The sequence below is a fragment of the Perognathus longimembris genome, chromosome 14 (genome assembly GCF_023159225.1).
Source record: "Perognathus longimembris pacificus isolate PPM17 chromosome 14, ASM2315922v1, whole genome shotgun sequence".
Taxonomy (NCBI): domain Eukaryota; kingdom Metazoa; phylum Chordata; class Mammalia; order Rodentia; family Heteromyidae; genus Perognathus; species Perognathus longimembris.
In genome coordinates, this window is record NC_063174.1 from 52,884,259 (window position 1) to 52,903,925 (window position 19,667).

General features: G+C 51.0%; 2 protein-coding genes across 5 annotated transcripts in view; both read left to right on the forward strand.

Moving 5' to 3' along the window:
- Tdp1 (tyrosyl-DNA phosphodiesterase 1) overlaps window positions 1–9,401 on the forward strand; it is a 64,816-nt gene extending 55,415 nt beyond the window's left edge. For all 4 annotated transcript variants that reach the window (XM_048361934.1, XM_048361933.1, XM_048361930.1 and 1 more), the window contains exons 15-16: window positions 2,281–2,389; window positions 9,079–9,401. In XM_048361934.1, the coding sequence (XP_048217891.1) occupies window positions 2,281–2,389; window positions 9,079–9,152 (183 nt within the window). In that variant the 3' untranslated portion in view covers window positions 9,153–9,401. The remainder of the gene's footprint in view (window positions 1–2,280; window positions 2,390–9,078) is intronic.
- A 7,641-nt stretch (window positions 9,402–17,042) lies between these two features.
- The window catches only part of Kcnk13 (potassium two pore domain channel subfamily K member 13), a 59,441-nt gene continuing 56,816 nt past the window's right edge, over window positions 17,043–19,667 (forward strand). The window contains exon 1 of the mRNA XM_048362264.1: window positions 17,043–17,379. Coding sequence (XP_048218221.1) covers window positions 17,046–17,379 — 334 coding nt within the window. The 5' untranslated portion in view covers window positions 17,043–17,045. The remainder of the gene's footprint in view (window positions 17,380–19,667) is intronic.

Here is a 19,667-nt window from a genome sequence, read left to right on the forward strand (position 1 = left end):
AGAAATTATATTCGGGAGATAAAAAAGCACATTGGATCCTTTCAGATACAAGTAGTTCAAACCTTCTCACGTCTGAGGTCAGACGCGAGGACGCATGTCAGGGTGTCCGATCTGGACTCGCAAGAATCTTCTGTAACTGAGGTGCAGCTGAGAATAGCAATGAAGCTAGGAACTAAAGAAGACTACTCCCTAGGAGTAGTCATTCTGAGAGCGATACCCCTTCCCCGCCTCTGGCCACTTGTGTATCAGGGTTTCATCCCAATTTGTCCCATCTTCATCTTGCCTCTGACATGTACAATTTCTTTCCTGGCCCTGGTTCCTGGTGGTGAATGTGAGACTATTTGTTTGCTTAGTGGAAAGAGCATGACAGCAAGAATTGGGAAGACAGAGTTCTATTGCTAGCCTTGCTAATTTCCATGCTGTGTGGCCCTGGGCCTCTGTCAAACCTCCAGGCCTGTTTCTTCTATAAAGCAGGAGGAGCTACATCACGGGTCATGCCCTGAATGCACTCCCAGTTGTGCCAGTTTGCTTCCTGGAATCCTTACATATAGCAGTCATTGTTCTGAATAAACCAGTGCATTCTCCCATGAGCCCCGTGCATTAGACTCTGTGGTTATCTTCATTTACTACATGAGGAAAAGAAGTCCCAAAGGGTTTAAGTAACTTGGCTAGCAAGCAAGTAAGTGATATACAAAAGCAAGACATAATGAAGAGTTTCCTCATGTCAATCCAGAATGCATTGAGGATGGGACGTGAAGGACCCAGTACTGCTCATGAGGGAGGGAGGTGTGGAGCACCCCCCATTGAGTGTGGAAGGAAGAGCAGGCCCGGCTGTCCTCTCCAAGCCTCCAGGTGTCTTCATCTCTACTTCCTGTTCTCTGCCTGACACTCACATGCCTCTTTGTTATTTCTTTCAGTCAGTCACTTTGGAATCCATGTCTTTTGATTTGCATTAGTACCACTACCATCCAGTGTCACCTCACTTTGTAACTAATCCTTGTAATACTGAGACTTAGACTTACGTTCTCAGTAACGCTTGCTCCCCTGTCTCTAGATACATCCAGTTATTCCCTAAGCTACTGCAGTCTGCCTTGCTAGGGAGGCGTGTCTTCCAAAGCCTTCTGCAGCTCCTCACTGGGTCAGAGTTGGTTAGGTTTAGCAAAGTGGCCACTGCGAGGGGTTAGTGAGGCAGAAATTATCGAACTACAAGAAATAGGTGTGGAACCCGCAGGCTCCTGGGGCCCTTGCTTTTGTTCAGCTTCAGAAATGATGTGAATGAAAGCATGAATGAATGAAGGCATGAATGCTACTGTCAGCTGTTTACCAAGCTTAGTATGTCAGAGCAATGGCTAGAAGTCAGATTGTCTGAAGCCAGGGGACTGCCAGCTACTGTGTCTGCTCCTGCATTGTACCTGTGATCAACCTCCCCTTTCCGAGCTACATCATCCTGGGGACTGAGAACTCCTGTTCCTTTCGTGGCTTCCAGCACGGTTGGGTATGGGGGTATCGAGGATCCTCTGGGCGGATCTGCGTTTGGGTGGGTGGGTAGACATGATGATAGACAGTGGGACAGACCAAGAAACAGAGTGCCAGGATGATCCAGAAGGGCCCAGAAGATGTGGGACTTGGGAGAGGGGGCGGCTCTGACAGGGGAAGCGCCTGTACTGCGCAGGCCTGAAGAGACGGATGGAAGCGTGCACACATCAGCTGGGATGGAGACCTCCCTCCCCCTCCCCCCCAATTCAGATCTAAGATTAACACCTTGTTCTGGAGTTCTTGGAATAAACATTCCATTTTGGTAGGTCTGAAAGAATTTTAATTTTTAAAGTCCTACCATATTATATTGGAACACTTTTATTATACATGAAAGCAACTTCCACTTCTTACTCCAGAGCAAGCAGTCGGTTACTATAGCAATATCCAAAGTATTTGGAGGTATTTTTATACAGCTCCCTGCCAACTGTACATAGCTTTCCATAGAACTGGCTTATCATACCCAACATTGTTTCTCTGTAGGCTTTGTTAAATTCTTGCAAACTTTTAATTCCTGACAAATAAACCTCTCATACTTTGAGGAAAGAAAATTGTTTTGAGGGTTGTTTTTTCTTAAGCTTTATTTGCCTGTGAAACCTTGAAAATAGCTCTGAAATCATTTCACTCTGTAGGTGTCATAAAGACACAATTGCTTCTTGGGATGTTCTGGGGGTGGGTTGTTTGGTGTCAGGAATGGTGTCAGGAAATGGCATTCAGTCATAGACCACCCCCTCTGTGTGTCTTTAGGGCCTGGACAGCTTCAAAGTAAAAGAGAAATTCTTCTCTGGGAGCCGGGAGCCAACGCCTTCGTTTCCTGTGCCGTATGACCTGCCCCCGGAGCTGTATGGCAGTAAAGGTGAGCTGGATGGGGAGAGGGGTGTGGGAGGTTGGGCACCCCACTCTTACGGGACCCTCTGTGTGCTCAGGTGTACAGAGGCCTCTTGCCGCGCTATCTGGAATCACAGAAACCCCTTTGCAATGTTACACTTGTTGAGAACCCCAAGGAGCTTTTATTTACAAGAGTTCTTTTTTTTTTTTTTGTGGCCAGTCCTGGGCCTTGGACTCAGGGCCTGAGCACCGTCCCTGGCTTCTTCCCGCTCAAGGCTAGCACTCTGCCGCCTGAGCCACAGCGCCCCTTCTGGCCCTTTTCCATATATGTGGTGCTAGGGAATCGAACCCAGAGCTTCATGTGTAGGAGGCAAGCACTCTTGCCACTAGGCCATATTCATTCCCAGCCCACAGTTTACAAGAGTTCTTGGTGTTTACTATGATAGAATTTTTTTCTCCCTGTGCCAGTACTGGAGCTTGAACCCAGAGCCTTGCACTTTCACTTTTTTTTTTGCTCAAAGTCATGCTCTACCACTTAAGCCACAGCTCCACTTCCAGCTTTTTGCTGGTTAATTGTGATCAGAGTCTCTTAGATTTGTCTGCCTGGGCTGGCTTCGAACCACTATCCTCAGACCTTGCCTCCTGAGTAACTAGAATTACAAGCTTGAGCTACTGGCACCCAGCTACAATAGAAATGAGAACTTTAAGAAATGTTTAGATGTTTGTTGATTTATTGAACACATTGTAACGTATTTTACGAACCATCTCCAAATTAAAGCTAGAAAAAAGCCAGAGAAGTGGCGTTATTTAGTGCTTCCCATGCCTGGTTACTGGACCTCTACAGCAGCCGAATGGCCTGCCAGGGCTGCTCCCACCCAGCCTCTGATGACGTCACATTATGTCACCTGACCTCTGCTCCCTTGCACAGATGTGAATGTGAAAGCAGCATGCGATGTCCTCTCATCTTGAAATGGTTTTGACTCACAGAAACCCCCTCCCAGGGACACTGGACTGTGACTTTGCTAGGGGCAGTGACCAAGTATGTTTCTAGATTAAATAGTCGGGTGGAATATCGTGACGGGTGGCTTAGCCGCACCACCCCCATCCATCCTGGGACCAGCCTTACGTCACAAGCTGCTGGACCACTTTTATCAGCCCAAGAACATCTGGCTTTGACATGGGTCCAGGAAGTAGAGCTACAGCTCAAGTAGAACACCAGCCTGGAGCGAGAAAAGCTAAGCAAGAATGGTAGGCCCAGGAGAACTGGCGAGAGAAAGACCCCGAACCTTCAAGACATTATAATAGCTACAGTATAAAATACATACAGGCTAAGTCTGAACAGAGGATTTTTATTTTTTCATTTTTTTTTTGTGCCAGTAGTGGGGCTTGAGCTTGAGGACTGGGTGCTGTCCCTAAGCTCTCTTGTTCAAGAGGAGCATTCTACCATTTGAGCTACAGAACCACTTGCAACATTTTGTGGTTAATTGGAGATAAGAGTCTCGTGGACTTTCTTGCCCAGGCTGGCTTCAAACTGTGATCGTCAGATCTCAGCCTCCTGAGTAGCTAGGATTCCAGGCGTGAGCCACCAGCGCTGAGCAAGGATGTTCTTTTGATTGGGAAGTCTTAGTCCATTTCTTATCAGGGCTGCCCCTGCCCGGCGTGGCTGGACCCGGGCAGCTTCCTTGTCCTCAACTCACACTTTTGGGCTCTCTTGGTGAACCAAACTTCCTCCTCTGGTGGCCCCATTTCTTTCCAGATTGTGTGGCTGGGTAGGAACAGAGCTTGTCCTGTTTCCTCTGCTAGGGTGCCGGCCGCTGCCCGGCTACAGCTAACGAGGCATCCCTCCTCCAGGGTGGCCAGTTGCATGCCCTTGCATAGCTCTTTCTACTAGCAAAGTGACACTGAGTTTGACAGAATTTCTGCTCATCCCCACCCCCTCCCCGCCACACCACTGAGAAAGGAGAAGCATGCTTTACAACTAGACCTTGTCTGTATGCCAGCTCCACAGAGGGCCAAGTGGCGTCAGGCAGCCACTTCTCTAGCCCTTCCTGTCTCCATTTGCAAAATAAGGAAGTATGTGTGCCTTCTTTACAGGGTCATTGGAAAAGTGCTTGGCAGTGTCTAACGGAGTTCGTATGAGTTGCTTTTATGATCACTGTTATTATGATGTCTGATGCAATTTCTGGCACATTCTAGACTGTAAATCAGTACGAACCCCTCTCTTTCCCATTTGTGCTCGGTGATTTCCATCCTAGCGCTCAGAGGGTGGAGGTACCAGAGTGGGCGCTTGTCTAGTCTAAAACTTCCTGTCCCCCCGTCTCTGTTCCGCTTTTGTCTTCTCTCCCTTTCTGTTCTTCAGGTTCCTCTTTTTCCTCTTAATCCAGGTTGTCCTGAGGAGACCTGGCAGAGCCAGGCCTGCCGTGTTGGCCGCGGGCTCTCTCGTAGTGTCTGACCCTGGCCTCCTCCCTCGCTGCCAGGATGGAAGACATAGAAGGCCCTTCAAAGTGCCCTATGGCCCCTTCCTCTCCAGTAGATAAAGCTCTGCGAGAACTCAAAACCTACCGCTGTACCTTAGACTTCGGAAAGATAAATCTTACTTGACCAGCAGGCAGAGTGTCATTGCTGATGGTGTTGTTGCTGTTTCTTGGAAAGATACATACAAGAGGAGTGGGAGCATCTTATGTTTTGTCAGTTCTCTTTTCTATATTGCTCCAGTCCATAGTACAAAATGTGTAGATGATACCGGTGACTTCAGTTATCACCATTTAAAACACAGCCAATTCCAGGGAGCGGTGTAGACATAGCAAGGTGTTTACCAAGATGGAGGGAAGAGAGTGGGGCTGAGCACCTCAGAGCGCTTCATCTTAAAGCCATTTCCAAACCAGGACAGCGCTTCAAAATCCTACTCGTATTCGCTTAACCAGAAGACTACACAAAAAAGCTTAGTTAAGGAATCCATTGCTCTGAAAAGCTAGAACCAGTTACTACCTGGAAAGACAGAAAATGATCACATAAGATGAAGCAAAAACTAAGACTCACCTACTGGGCTCCCCTGCTGTGTGCGCCGGTTGCTGTTTGTGGATTCTTTCCACAGACACATATTGAGCACCTACTGTATGTAGGCAGCCACAGCAGTCTTGAATATATCAGTGCGCCAGATGGGCACAGGCCTTTGCCCACATCAAGTTTAAGTTATTCTTTTGAAAACCTGTGCCCAGCCAAATCCAAACTAGAAGCCTTTCCCTGAGATCAGGACGGACCTGGGCCAGTCACACACCAGATGAGCCTCCGCCATTGACCCACAGGTACCTGGAAAGCAAGCTCACCGGTCTGTACACTTCCTAAGTAGCTAGGGTTACAGGTATGAAAGACCAGCACCCAGCTGATTTCAAATGGGTTTCCCAGTGTAAGTGGCCAACCTAGGCATGGGGGGTGCCTGCCTGTAATCCAATCTACTTGAGAAGTGGGGATAGGGAGGATTGAGGTTCGAGGCCAGTTCGGGCAGAATATTGGCAAGACCCCACCTTAACCACAACAGTAACAAAGAGCATGGCGGCACACAGGTGTCATCCCATCCATGCCAGAGCATAGGAAGTTCATAATCCAGACCCAACGAAAACACTGGAGATCCTCTCTGGAAACTCAAATGGATTTAAAACATTAAAAACAATTAAATTTAAAACTAAAGATAAATTTTAAAGTGGCCAGAACCATGCTAATAAAACTTAAGGCCAACAGAAAGACTCCTTCACACCTGCTTGGCACACGAGATGAGCCTGCTACACCTGGAGATGTACCTATAGAAGGAATGCACAAGACCTAACATGCTTTAAGCATCTGGCATGGCCATTCCCTGCTTGTCTAACTTACGATAGTCCCTCACACTCAGAGAACAGCCAAGCAAACGTCAGTGCAGACGCCCAGAAATACATAGCAAAGTCCAGATTGTATTCTTCTAAGAGAGACAAGATCGATTCAGTTGTCCTTTCCATATAAAATGGGGAACAAGTTGAAGTTACTTAAAATTGCTACATTTTATTTTTAAGGATCTATTTTGGAAAGATCTTTTAAAATGATTTTTTTTTGTAATGAGGCAACCTAAAACATTTTTTTTAGATTGATTTTGGTCCTCTCCCTTTCCGTTTTGGTTTCACACTACATATAGCAGACTGAAACTCTTGGCTCAGCTTTTAGGACTTTATAATCAGGATTCTTAAGGAAACCTAGAACTTTGCAAAGAATAGCAAATAATTTACTCAATTCCCTGAAAATAAGTTAAGTACTCATTTTAAGCTTGCTGCGTTCTGATCACAGATTAGTGGTGTGGTTCTTTATAGAGAAAGGTTCACATGACCTTGATACTGAAATAATAAATGATTGTGTATTTCTGCTAAGTTGATAAACCAGATTAACACATCTTAGAATTTTCCTTTGCACTTCAAGTTGGGATGTTACACATTCCTTGGTTTTAAACTAGGCCTAAGCAGATGGAACTTGTTCTTTATGGTGTTGGGGTTTGAACTCAGGGCCTCACACTTGCTTAGGCAGGTACTCTACCACTTGAGTTATGCCACCAGCCCTTTTTGGTTAATCACAGGTCTCTTTTTTTGTGGGCTTTTTCTTGCGGGGGGTGGGGGGTGGGGGGGGTTGTTTTGTCAGGCAAGCCTAGACCATAATCCTAATACTTACATTCCCCACCTAGCTGGATAACAAGGCTTATACCACCACACCCAGCTGTTGTTGACATTGAGGTTCTCTCTGGTTGGTCTCAAACTGTAATTCTCCCCATCTCCCCCTCCCGTGTAGCCAGGGTTACGGTTGTAGGCCCCTGCATGGAGCAGACCTCCCATGCTAACGAGTTTTATCTGTCAGGATGCCCTCACCCCTACCCCAGACTGCTTTTGTCCAGGGTAAGGAAGGTAGTAAACGTTGATTGCTCAGGTGACAGCCAGTGGCTTCTGGTTCCTAAATAGAACCAGGTTTTGTACTTCAGTTGGACCTGTCTCCTCCCACGGGCAAGGAGCTCCATGGAGCTTCTGTGTCTGGCTCATCTTCCCTCTCTATCTGCCCAGCAAAGCTTTCACTGCAGGGGAAGGGGTGGACTCTGTGCCTCATTTTGAGGGGAAGGAGTGCGTGCTATGGTGATCCTCAAGTTATAAGCAGGCTGCTAAGCATCTGTAGTACAAATCTGCATGACTGATGCATGGCTCTCATAGCTCTCAGACCCCAAGAATCGAGTGTTCCCTGAGATTTCTGGTGAAGGAGAGAAAGGTGGGTCTAGCAAAGGCAGGGGGATCGCCTGGCCAGCTTCCCCGCCCCCCCCTGCAAGCTTGCTAAGTTACTGGAAAAGTGTTGGGTTCCACGCTCACAAGCCTTCCAAGCCCAGTGACTAGCGACAGTGTTCTGATAAGATGTTGCCATCTTTGCAGCTCCCCACCCCGCATCCGGAGGCCGGCTGCTGTGCACAAGCACAGCAGTGCTGCGTGCCACACAAGCAGAGGCTCCCCAAGGGGACAGGAGACGCCATTGTTTGTCCTCTGAGCTCGCATTGCCTTGGTGGATATTTTTTTTTCCTTAATGGTGGATTCTTACCGCAGTGATGTTGAGAGTTTGGGGTTTGGGTTTTTAACGTCTGAAGCATCCGTGAAAAGCAGCGAAGACAGGCTCCCATTTAGAGAGCACCCGCAACGGGCCGAGGGTTTTCACACATTGTCATTTCTGCCACATGGCAGTCCCCGGCCAATGCCTGGCACAGAGGAGGCACCTGAGGCCGCACCCCAAATAAATGCCTTCCCTGAGGTGCTCAGATACACGAGGGGGGATTTGAACATGCGTCCTTTAACAACAGCACAAAGCATTCCATGAGTGCCGCCCAGCTTCTCCATTTCATGTGAGCTGCCGAGAGCAGACTCACAGGCCCGGGCTGGGAAGCTGTTACTGCTGCTTTTTTTTCTTGCTTGTTTCTTGGGTTCTCTTATTTTGTTTTTGGTGCCGGTCCTGGGGCTTGAACTGGGGGCCTGGGCATTGTCCCTGAGCTTTTTTGCTCAGTCCTCTACTACTTGAACCACAGCTCCACTTCCATCATCTTTTTTACATTGTGATGATGATGATGATGATGATGATGATGATGATGATGATGTACTTGTACAAAGGATAAGTCACCCCCCCCATAAACATGTTTCCACTTCCTGACATTCATTCTGATAAACAGCTTTGTCCTGGTTAATTGGAGATAAGAATGTCCCGGATTTTCCTGCCCGGGCTGGCTTCTAACCTCGGATCCTCAGATCTCAGTCTCCTGAGTTGGAAGGATCACAGGCGTGAGCCACCAGCACCCACCGTGTTGCTCTCTGAAGCTTCCTAAGAGAAGGAAGGAATAGCTGTCCTCTGCTGGGTGTTTGTGGGGTGCAGGCACGGTGTCTTGCAGGCTGCATGCCTCCCTCTCATTTATTCCTCATGACAGCGCCTTGGCAAGGCACAGACTGGCGAAGAGACTTGCTGGTGTGGCAGTGCCAAGGTTCACCTCGGTTTCTGCTGGTCTGCGTCCCCGTGCTCCTTGAACCCTGCGCCCCAACATGAATTCTTACGAAAGTTGCTATCTAAAAGTGTTTGATTTTAAAACATTCTGCCCAGCCGCTTAAGAGAATGGGGTGCGCAGTGAGTGAACGTTGCATGATTCCGTTCAAATAAAGATTACGTGATGTGCTCTTTCCCCAGATCGGCCGTGGATCTGGAATATTCCTTACGTCAAAGCGCCAGACACACACGGGAACATGTGGGTGCCCTCCTGATGTGCAGCGATGCGGGGCCCCTCCCCGGGCATGGGAAAACGTCCAGAACCCTGGGCACTGTTCACAGAGGTGCACCTCCCCTACAAATCCTATTTGCACCCCACGAAACTGTTTGCAAAGGCCACTTGGGAGCAGAGAGGTCTGTTGTGCTTTTAATGGTCATTCTCCACATTCTCACTAAAAATAAGTGTTATTTTCTTAATTTCCTTTCCTCGGCTTTGGAGAACAAGTTATTAAACTTCACCCTGTTAGAAATGTGTGTGGCTGTGATATGAAATCATCCTCACTGTGGTGAGGTTCCCACAATGGTCGGTTGTTCTGATCCAAAGCTTGACCTTGACCTTGTGCTTGGTGCCTCCACTCCATCTCCAATGGAGGCACTGTCCATGCAGCCACTGAGGGAACTTCTCAGAGAAAGAATGTGCTCCTCTGTTCCTGATTCAGCCCCTCAGCCCCCTGGGAGTGTCTCCTAGAGGTTTCTGGATGGTTCCGTGGATATTCATGTCCCTGGATGAGCTGCTTCAGCCCCTGCAGCTCACCTAGCTTCCAGCCTCAGTTTCCCAAAGTTCTCATCCCTGTCCAAAACCCTGCTTCCTGTTTATGGATGGGTCCCATCGGACCCCACCCCGGCCATTTGCTCAGCCCTTCTCCATGCCACACCATAGGTGCCCCCCTCCAGCCCCAGAACTTTCCAGAGAAGACAGATCAGAGAGTCATACAAGAAGTACACAGGCATTTTACTTGGAAGAAATCCCAAAGGGTGACTTGGTTTTGTAAGACACTTAAGGCTTAGGCTTCCTGCTCCTCCCCCCTCCCCCCCCCCCAGCCGTGAATGCACCAGGACGTCAGACCCTGTATCAGATACACCAAGAGGTCGTGGAGGAAGCTGGAGCACCCTGCACTGGCCGTCGCAGCCCAGGTGCTGAGCGGGGGCCCGGTGGCCAGCCAGATGACCAAAGGATTGTGGCAAAGAAACCGAGAATCCACGGAGGGCAGGGGACTGCGCGGCGGCCACAGCGGCTTCCAGGCAGCTGGGTGACCCGAGCTGTCAGTGTCGGCACCTCTGCCCCGCTCTACCACTTGAGCCACAGCTCCACTATGGCTTTTTGGTGGCTAATGGGAGATAAGACTCTCACAGACTTTCCCTGCCCGCACTGGCTTTGAACCCGGGTCCACTGATAGCTCGCTCTCCCACGCCAGGCCACGCAACACAGACACAGCTTCATTTTCCTGGGAACTCTGGTATAAGGTAGATGTTTTTCCTTTCATAGAAATTATTAGCGGTATGTGACTACAGGCCAATGTAGTTTATGCATCTAACTCAGTATGTTTACAGTAAGAACCTTGAAGGGCTGTAGATGTGGCTCAAGTTGGTAGAGTACCTACTTTACAAGGTAAAGCGTGAGGTCCTAAGTTCAAACCCCAGGACTGAAAAAAAAAAATCTTGGATTTGACAGTTAAGTTTTTTTTTTCCCATGTGAAATTAAAAGTTTATTTTTCTCAGGAAACTTATATTAAACCTTGACCAGTCGTAGGACTGTTTGAATGACCTAGATGTAACAAATCTGAAGACCTTTTTTCTCTCATTGTCAAAGAATTGCAATTATAACCCCTTCTTTAAGTTCAAGAAAAAGAACTTTGCATTTGAAGAGTGCCTCAATATGAAGTAGGCGTTCTTTATTTACATTCCTAAAACGCAGCAATTATATTGATGGATTAATGATATTAATCTTACATGACAAAGTACAGCAAAAGTCAGCACAGGAACACAATGGCTGGCAGGAATAAAACTAACGTGACTCTGTGTAGGGGTACATCTAAAATTCGATTGATTATGTGCTAACTCATGCTGTACATGGGTCAGGTACTATAATGATAAAACCTTTGGACATTTTCCAGGTGTACTAGGCTAGTTATTTCAAGCACTACTCGTGGCATAAGAGCTACAAAGTACCATTTCTTATTAAAATTCCCATCAACTCGTAAGTCATTGTTTTAGGTCACTGATGTTTGTGTAAGAAGACTGCCAGACAATTCCTGCCAAGACCTGTTCTTTTGGTTCTTCTATTCAGCCAATCAAGATACTGTAGTCCATCCCCATTCACAGGGAAAACAAAAACAAACAAAAAACACCTAAGCAAAGTGTTTGTGCCAGGGAGCAAGTTTGGTAAACATAAAATATGACTACATATAAGCCCAGGTATGCCTTCTTCCACTGTCATGACGAATCAGTGTGACAGAACCATGGGACAGTATGTAAAGTTACTATCACACTTATCTGCAGGACTGAATTGCTGAATTACTTAAATCCAACCTCACTGCCATACTCCTTTTGAGCTAGAATGTGGAGGAGAGCTAAGAATTGCATGGTGGTGTTTTGTTAAATTCTCAGCCTAAACTCCAGGGCAGAGAGAATCAAGGCTGAGTGTTGAGAAGATGCTGGCGATGAGGAAGGCTAGGGTACTGTAAAAGCAGACGCTTCGTAAAATGATAGGGGTGAACAAATGGAACCAACGCTTTACAAATCTCAGTATACTCGGAATTCCTTCTCAAAGCAGAATCTAATTCGCTTCTGTGTGTTGACCTTTAGTTCTATGAGATGCTCTAGTGAAATGAGCTTGGGTTGTTCATTGTATTCAAATGTCTCCATTCACTGGGCCCTGTTCTTTTGTAACAAGGTTTTCAAAGAGCAAGTTATTAAGCAGAAGGCATCTGGATCAATCTCCTTTTTGTGGTTGGTGGTGGTGGTAGTAAGGCTTGAACTTGGGGCCTGTGTGCTGTCCCTGAGCTTTTCTGCTCAAGGCTGGTGCTCTACTTCTTTGAGCCACAGCTCCGCTTCAGTTTTCTGTTGGTTAATTGGAGGTGAGACTCTCATGGACTGGCTAGGAACTGTGATCCTCAGATCTCAGCCTCCTAAGTAGCTAGGATTCCAGGCGTGAGCCACCAGCACCTGGCTCAGTCTTCCTTTCTTCATGTACAAATAAAGAGAAGTTTAGAGAGGAAAGGCAAGAGAAAAGTTGCAACCCAACGGCATCTATTATAGGTCTATTTGATTATATTTGCATATATCATCACACTGTGAGGCCCATACTGTCTTCAGCCCATGAGAGGGAAAAACATGTTTCAAGGTCGCAAGGCCAGGTCATAAACAAGAGTTGTGTCTCATCTGCAGTGCTGGCTCTGCCCTGGCTCGGTCAGCACACATCCCTTCGGACCCCAGGGACACAGGTGCTGCTGCTGTGTGTGCCTTGGCTGGCTATTTACTCATGGATTCTTCAGACTACTGTGAGCAGACTTTGTTCAGATGATTTAGAAACCACTCATTCTTAACTGAATATTTCCATGAGAGCTGGCATGGTGGTTTATACCTGTAATCCTGGGTACTCAGGAGATGGCCGGAACCAGACAAGGTCAAGGCCAGGCCAGACCAGACCAAAAGTTAAACCCTCATCTCAACCAACAAGCCATTTTTAATCCCAAACACATAGGTAGGGGAATAAGAAAACCAAGTCACTTCAGGTTTCTGGCAAAACCAAACAGCTCCTGTTGAATGTAAAAGTTCTGAAGAAAAGCTTCAAAGACCAACTACAGCCAGACACAGTGGCTCAAGTCTATAACCTTAGGCATTTGGGAGTCAGATCAATGGGTAGAAGTTCAAGGGCAACCAGGGGGTGGGGAGCAAATTTGAGAGACTCCATTTGAACAAGGACTAGGAGCGTGATCGTGTTCCTGTCATCCTACTGATCACAGTCCAGGCAAAAAATAACTCTCAAAAAATAATGACTCCAGAAGTGGCGCTGTGGCTCAAGTGGCAGAGTGCTAGCCTTGAGCAAAAAGAAGCCAGGAACAGTGCTCAGGCCCTGCATCCAAGCCCAGGACTGGCCAAAAAATAAAAAATAAAAAAATAATAATGACTGGTGGAGTGACTTAAATGGTAGTGCACCTCCTTATTAGCAAGTTTGAAGCACGGAGCTCAAAACAAAACAAAAGCAAACAAAATACAACTATGAATAAGTACTAAAAGGCAAATCAGGAGATTTGACTCAATTCAAGGTTATGCAAGTCTTTTCCTGTCAAAATTAATAAGCTCGTTCTATTGCGTTTTTTTCATGGAAACAGAAGTTTTATAACATAATATTCAAAGAAATCTTGAAGACATGCTAGCTAAGTGTGGTGGCTCACAGTTGTAATACTAGCTACCCAGGAGGCTAAAATCCAAAGGATCAAGGTTCAAGGCCACTCCAGGCAAGAAACTCATGAGATTATATCTCAACAGAAAAGCCTGGGTGAAGTGGCATGGAAACATAACTAGGAAGATTGAGAACCAGGCAAGGAGAACCTAATTAGGAAACTGACACTTCCTAATTCCAAGCAATCTAAATACTGTGAGATTGGCTTAATGAGTAGGGAGCTAGATTATGAGCTGTGTACAGATGCTGGAAATAAATTCATTCATAGTTTTCTCCTGGATCAATGGGAACCTTAACCGGATCTCAGACCATATAAAAACAAACTTTAAAATGGATCACAGACACAACAAATAAAAGCTGGAAGCTTGAAGGAAGTATTGATTTCTTAATATATGAAGAGCACAAAACATAAAAGACTGACATACTGGCCTTCACCATAGTGAAAAAACTCATGTCAGAAAGCGGACTTAGTACTGGGCACCAGTGGCTCACACCTGTAACCCTTGCTACTCAGGAGGCTGAGATCTGAGGATTGAGGTTCAAAGTCAGCCCAGGCAGGAAAGTCTGTGAGACTCTTATCTCCATTGAACCACCAGAAAAGTGGAACTGGCACTGTGGCTCAAAGTGGTAGAGCACTAGCCTTGAGCAAAACAGCTCAGGAACAGCACCCAGACTCTGAGTTCAAGCCCCACAACTAACCCAAAGAAAGAAAACAAAACAGATTTAGGACAAGTCAAAGGTAGAATTGCAACACATGTATCAGAGAAGAAACCATTGTCTTACATATGTAAATAATCCCACAATAACAGACCAATTTTTAAATGGATAAAGTATTTCAACATAAAATCTATAAAGAAAGATGAAAAATAGCCAACCCATACATGAAACATCCGTGAGATGTAAACGTAAAACCATAATGAGATGGCACTCGATATCCACCAGGAAAAAGTACATTTAAAACTAAAACGATGGATACTGCTGAGGGTTTCAAGGATTTTGAGCATCAGGAGGTCATTACTCAGAGGTTAATACAACTATTTTGAAACAAATGTCAGGGAATTGCTAAGGGAAGTAAATACATACACATTCTTTCACTGTGCAGTTCACTATAAGGTAAGAAACACATTCACCAATGGTACGGGAATATTCGACTGTGTCTTAGGAGAGGAACACAGGCTGCAATAGCTACGTGCATCTGACCATATAAAATAATATGTAGAAATGAACTCCAGGAAATGGAAATGAGGATTTTTTGCTCGTGGCTGTTTTTGTTTTCTTTTTCTTTTCTTTTCTTTTTTTTTTTTTTTTTTTTGCCAGTCCTGGGCCTTCAACTCAGGGCCTGAGCACTGTCCCTGGCTTCCTTTTTGCTCAAGGCTAGCACTCTGCCACTTGAGCCACAGCGCCCCTTCTGGCCGTTTTCTGTATATGTGGTGCTCGGGAATCGAACCCAGGGCCTCATGTATAGGAGACAAGCTCTCTCGTCACTAGGCCATATCCCCAGCCCTTGTTTTCTTTTTTGTCTTGTTTGTTCGTTTATCTGTCTTGGGGGAGCTAAGGGGAGGCAAAGAAATGGAGGGACAAAGGGTGAATAAAAGCAGCAGTGGCACTCACAAGACACTATGGAAAACAAACTATACAACTTGTGGGTGGCTTGGGAAGGAAAAACTGGGACAGAGTGAAGGAAGGGGTGAGTGACATTGTCTAAAAAGAAATGTACTCTTTACCTGACTTATGTAACTGTAACCCCTCTATACATCACCTTTATAACAAAAAAAATTTTTAATGAATGCTCCAATGTGTAACCAAAAACTTTCTAACATTCCTGGTTTCTATCAAAGGGAGATGGGTGGAAAGAGGAACACAATATATAATAAATTTGATACAGTGTTAATTGTAGACTGGGGGGGGGGGTTGAGTTGTGGGTGGCACTGTAAACATACTTCACTGGTCTGTGGCCAGTTTTCCATAATCCAGTGCCGAATGAATTGCCGAATCATTGCAGTATCTACCCTGGGAAGATCCATGCATACCCCCAAAAGGCTGGGTAGCAGAGGAAAGTCCCCAGCGCCGAGCATTTCTTTATTCAAGGCCACTTGCTTACAGCAGGGCTGTCGGTTCCTCCTGAGGGCCTCGGGTGGGCGGGCCTGGTGGGGCCACCCTGGCGCAAGGCACGGGGATTCTCAGCCCCCAGCCGCCCGCGTCCGTGTTGACTCCCACGTGCCCTTGGCGGGTGACTGGCCGCGTGGGACCTGGGTACCGGGTGCGGGGTGGGGGTGGGGAGGGCAGATGCTTATGAAGGGCACGGGGCGCCCTCTCCTGGTCCTCGAGGGACCCACGCGGGCCGGATGAGCACTCGCTCCCCTCTACAGTGGCCCCCTCGGGGGTCTGCGCGCCTGGGCGGGGCCTGAGAGCGGGGATCCGTGTTGGGGATCTGGGGGAGGACGGTCCCCGTGGCCCGGGGGCGGGGAGGGCCCGGGGCGGGGAGTGGGGGGCCCTGCAGCTGGCAGCTGAGCGGCTCCACCTGTTGCGTCTGAACGCGCCCGGCGAGGAAGGCTGAGCTGAGCCCACGGGCACGGGAGGACGCCCAAGGGGGTGAGACCCCGCGGGGCGCCCTGCCGGTCGCTGGAGAGCCTTGCTGCTGCTCTGCAGGGCGTCGCGGGGAGCGCTCCATGCGGACCCCCCTGGGCAGCCACGCCAGGGGGCCCCCGGTGGAACTCCCGGTGCTCCAGGCCGCTCTCCTCCTCGGGGGAGCCGGGCTGGCGAAGCAAAACACGTGGGGGCCCAAGACGCCCAGCGCGGCGCCCAGAGGACCGGGGCGTGGTGGGCCGGGCAAGGCGGGAGAGGCTGCCCGGGGTGGGTGGAGGCTGCCCGGGGCAGCGGGAGGGGGGCTGCCGGGGAGAGGCTCCTGGCTTCCTGCGGTTCTCTCTCTCCAGCCGGTGCGCCCTCTGGACGCCGCTCCAGGCGGGGGCCCAGCGGAAGATCCGAGTCCGCGGCCACCGCCCGGCACTGTCCCTCTGTCCTGGCGTGGGTCCCGGACTGGTGCCACCCTCCCCCCTCCGCCCCCACCCCGCGCCCCATCCCCAGTCCCGCCGCCCGGTGAGTCGTTCCAGAGGCCGGGAGCCGGGTTCCGCCCCACCACCCCCAGATCCCGCGCCGCGTCCCCCGTCCGAGCCTTCGAACGCCCGGGACGCGAGGAATCGCCGCCACCCAGCCCCCGAGGCGCCGCTCACCCGCCGGTGTCCCGCGAAGCGCGCGGGCGTCCGCCCCGAGTTTGCCGTGAGGTCGCGCCACGCCCCCTCCCGGGCCGGGGGCCGGCGGGGAGGCGGGGTGGACGCCGGGCGCCCGCAGCCTCGCGCCCAGCAGAAGCGCGCGGGGCGGCGGGGCGCTCGGATCTCCGGGGCACGTTCCAGAGCAGCGCGCGGGAGAAGGGCGGGGAGGGCGGCGGCCAGCGAGCGGATTCGAAAGCGGGAGTCGGGGCGGACGCGGGGCGCGGGGCGTCCTGGGCGCGGGTGGTGGTGGTGGTGGTGGTGGTGGAGGGGGGGGAGCGCCTGGCGACCATGGGCGCGCGGGCTGCGGGGCGTCCCGGCGCGGGGTGAGCCGCCGCCGCCGCCGCAGCGGCAGCATCCGCCGCGCCGCGATCCCCCCACCCACCCCGCATCCCCGGGGCCCGGTGCCCCTCCAGCCCCCCGGGAGGAGAGCGGCCATGGCCGGCCGGGGCTGCAGCTGCGGCCCGGGGCACCTGAACGAGGACAACGCGCGCTTCCTGCTGCTGGCCGCGCTCATCCTGCTCTACCTGCTGGGCGGCGCCGCCGTGTTCTCGGCGCTGGAGCTGGCGCACGAGCGCCAGGCCAAGCAGCGCTGGGAGGAGCGCCTGGCCAACTTCAGCCGCGGCCACAACCTGAGCCGCGACGAGCTGCGCGGCTTCCTCCGCCACTACGAGGAAGCCGCCCGCGCGGGCGTCCGGGTGGACAGCGTGCGCCCGCGCTGGGACTTCACCGGCGCCTTCTACTTCGTGGGCACCGTCGTATCCACCATAGGTAAGTGACCCCGGCGGCGCTCCACTCGCCCAGCCGGGGCCAGACGACACCCCCCACCCCCACCCCCACCCCCGCCCCGGCCGCCAGCCTCTCCGTCCTCCCGGCCGCCTGATCCACAGGTGGTGCGGGGCCGCCCCGCTCGGATCGCGGCTTCCCCCGCCCCCCCCCCCCCCGGCGCGCGCTTGGTAGCAGAAGAATCCGCGATCCCAGCTCCCTCCCCAGAGTCAGAACTTGGGGTGAGGGGGGGGGCTGGACCGCCCACCCCCACCCCCAGGGGCGTGAAGGCGGCTTCTTCAGTTGGAGAAGTTTCGCCGCGGATGTTTCCATCCCGGGAGGGACGGGGAGCGGCGGGCGTTGGTGGAGCCCCGGCGAGGCGCGGTCCGCCCGGTGATTTCGAGCTCACCGAGGGCGACCCCCCCCCCCCCCCACCCCGCTCCTGATGGCTCGCGGGGAAGCTGGAAAGCGCCTCCTGGCAGGGAGAACCAGGGAAGGCGTGAGTGAGCCACCTTCGGGGGCGCGAACCCGTTAGGACTCGGTGCCCTTGGTGTCTGGGGTGGAACGCGCGCCTGCGGTACTCTGGGACGGTGCGCTGGCTAAGGGGGTGGCTGGGCACCGCCACTGCCGGGCCAGCGGCTTCAAGCTCCTGGGGAAAGTTGGGACCCGTGGAGAATTCTGAGCCAGGGTGTGGCAGGGCCACTGTCGGTTCTGCCTCTGTCCACCACCAGATGGGAAAAGATGGAGGGGTCTGTGTACCACCCCCATGGGTCTCCACCCAGAGTGGGGAAGAGGCTTGGAAAGGCCAGAGACAAGTGCGTGCCCGCTGCCAGAGCACAGGAACCGCCCAAAGGCTGGCGGTGGCAACAGCCCAGGGTAGATTGGGGCTCCTCAGCCCGGACCTCATCAGCAAGGCAGTGGCCAGGGAACTTCCCCAGACGGCCAGGCATCTCTGGATTAGGGAGATGCACCCTGGGGGAGGGGCGGGGGGGGGGGGAAGAGCAGCAGGCTTGGCCTTAAACTCCATCAGGTAGGAAAGGCTTCCAAGATAGGCCAGGGACCAATCGGGATGCCTAGGAACAGAGCTGTGTTGCAGGGGCCTTGTGTTCAGCCAACCGCCTGGCTCACAACTCCCATCCCATCTTGAGGGCTCTGTCCAACAGCAGCTGGCTGGGAAGGGCGCCGCAGTAGCTGGGGGTCCTGTGTGGAGAAAGGTCTGCCCATCTCCACGGTGGCTGGAACCGCGGGGGCCCTGCAGGTGATCGGAGAGAACGACCACTCTCTTCCTACCCCCAGACTCACTGCCCGACTCTTAGCACTCGCCCATCCCTCCCTCATCCTATCCTGCGCCTCAGAAGCCAGTTCCAGAATTTCCACACAAGGAAGCCTTGGGGCCACTTGGAATTTAACCTTGGACCTGCTGCATTTGCATAGCTAGTCCAGGATATTTTTTTTTTCTCTAGATGGGGTGGGTGATTATTTGGGAGGGGTGGTTTGATAAGAGATGGAGAGGGGGTGCCAAATCCTCCCCTCTCCCATTGCAAGCCACCCCTTGAAGCTCCCCATGGATGGAGAAGCAGGAAGGAGCACGCAGGGGATGGTGGACAGCCGTGAAGTGGGGGTTGTGGGGGGGTACAGCAATGCTACAGGCAGGTGGCATCACAAACACAGGGCTTGGGGATGCAAATAGGTTCGTTCACAAAGCAGGTGAAGCGTAATGAAACCTGGACAGAGTCTGGAGTTGGAGTTTCGAGTTCTGCCCCTGCTAATGTCTAGACAGTGCCCATCCTGGCACCTGCCGTGACACCAGCTGCTCGGCCACATGAGGCCTGCCTCCTGCCCCCTGCCTCCCTAGACACCGATCCCCTCTTCCAGGGTTCTCTCTGGAGGAACAATGAGCTCCTGTAAGGGAATGCGTATTACAAGACAAACCATCGCCGGTGGGGACATCGCACACTTAAGCATTTTAAACATTTCCTCCTAAACGAACCCATTCATTGCTGCACGTTACAGAACAGCATTTGCTGGATTCGATTAGGGACGTGAACAGATACTTGGACGTGTTCCTATCGCTGTTATGTTCGGTAGCCCAGGGGGAAGCCCCACCCCCAGGATCCACCCACAGATGCTTGAAAATCACCACCTGGTTTCTACACACCATGAGTCCCCTCCTAGCCATAAAAAGGAGTGAGGTTGGACCTCAGAAACAATTTTATTGGGTGAAACAAGCCAGACACAAGGTCAAATATTGTGTGGTTTCTAGAGAAGCCTGAGGGAAGCAGATGGGAATGAGG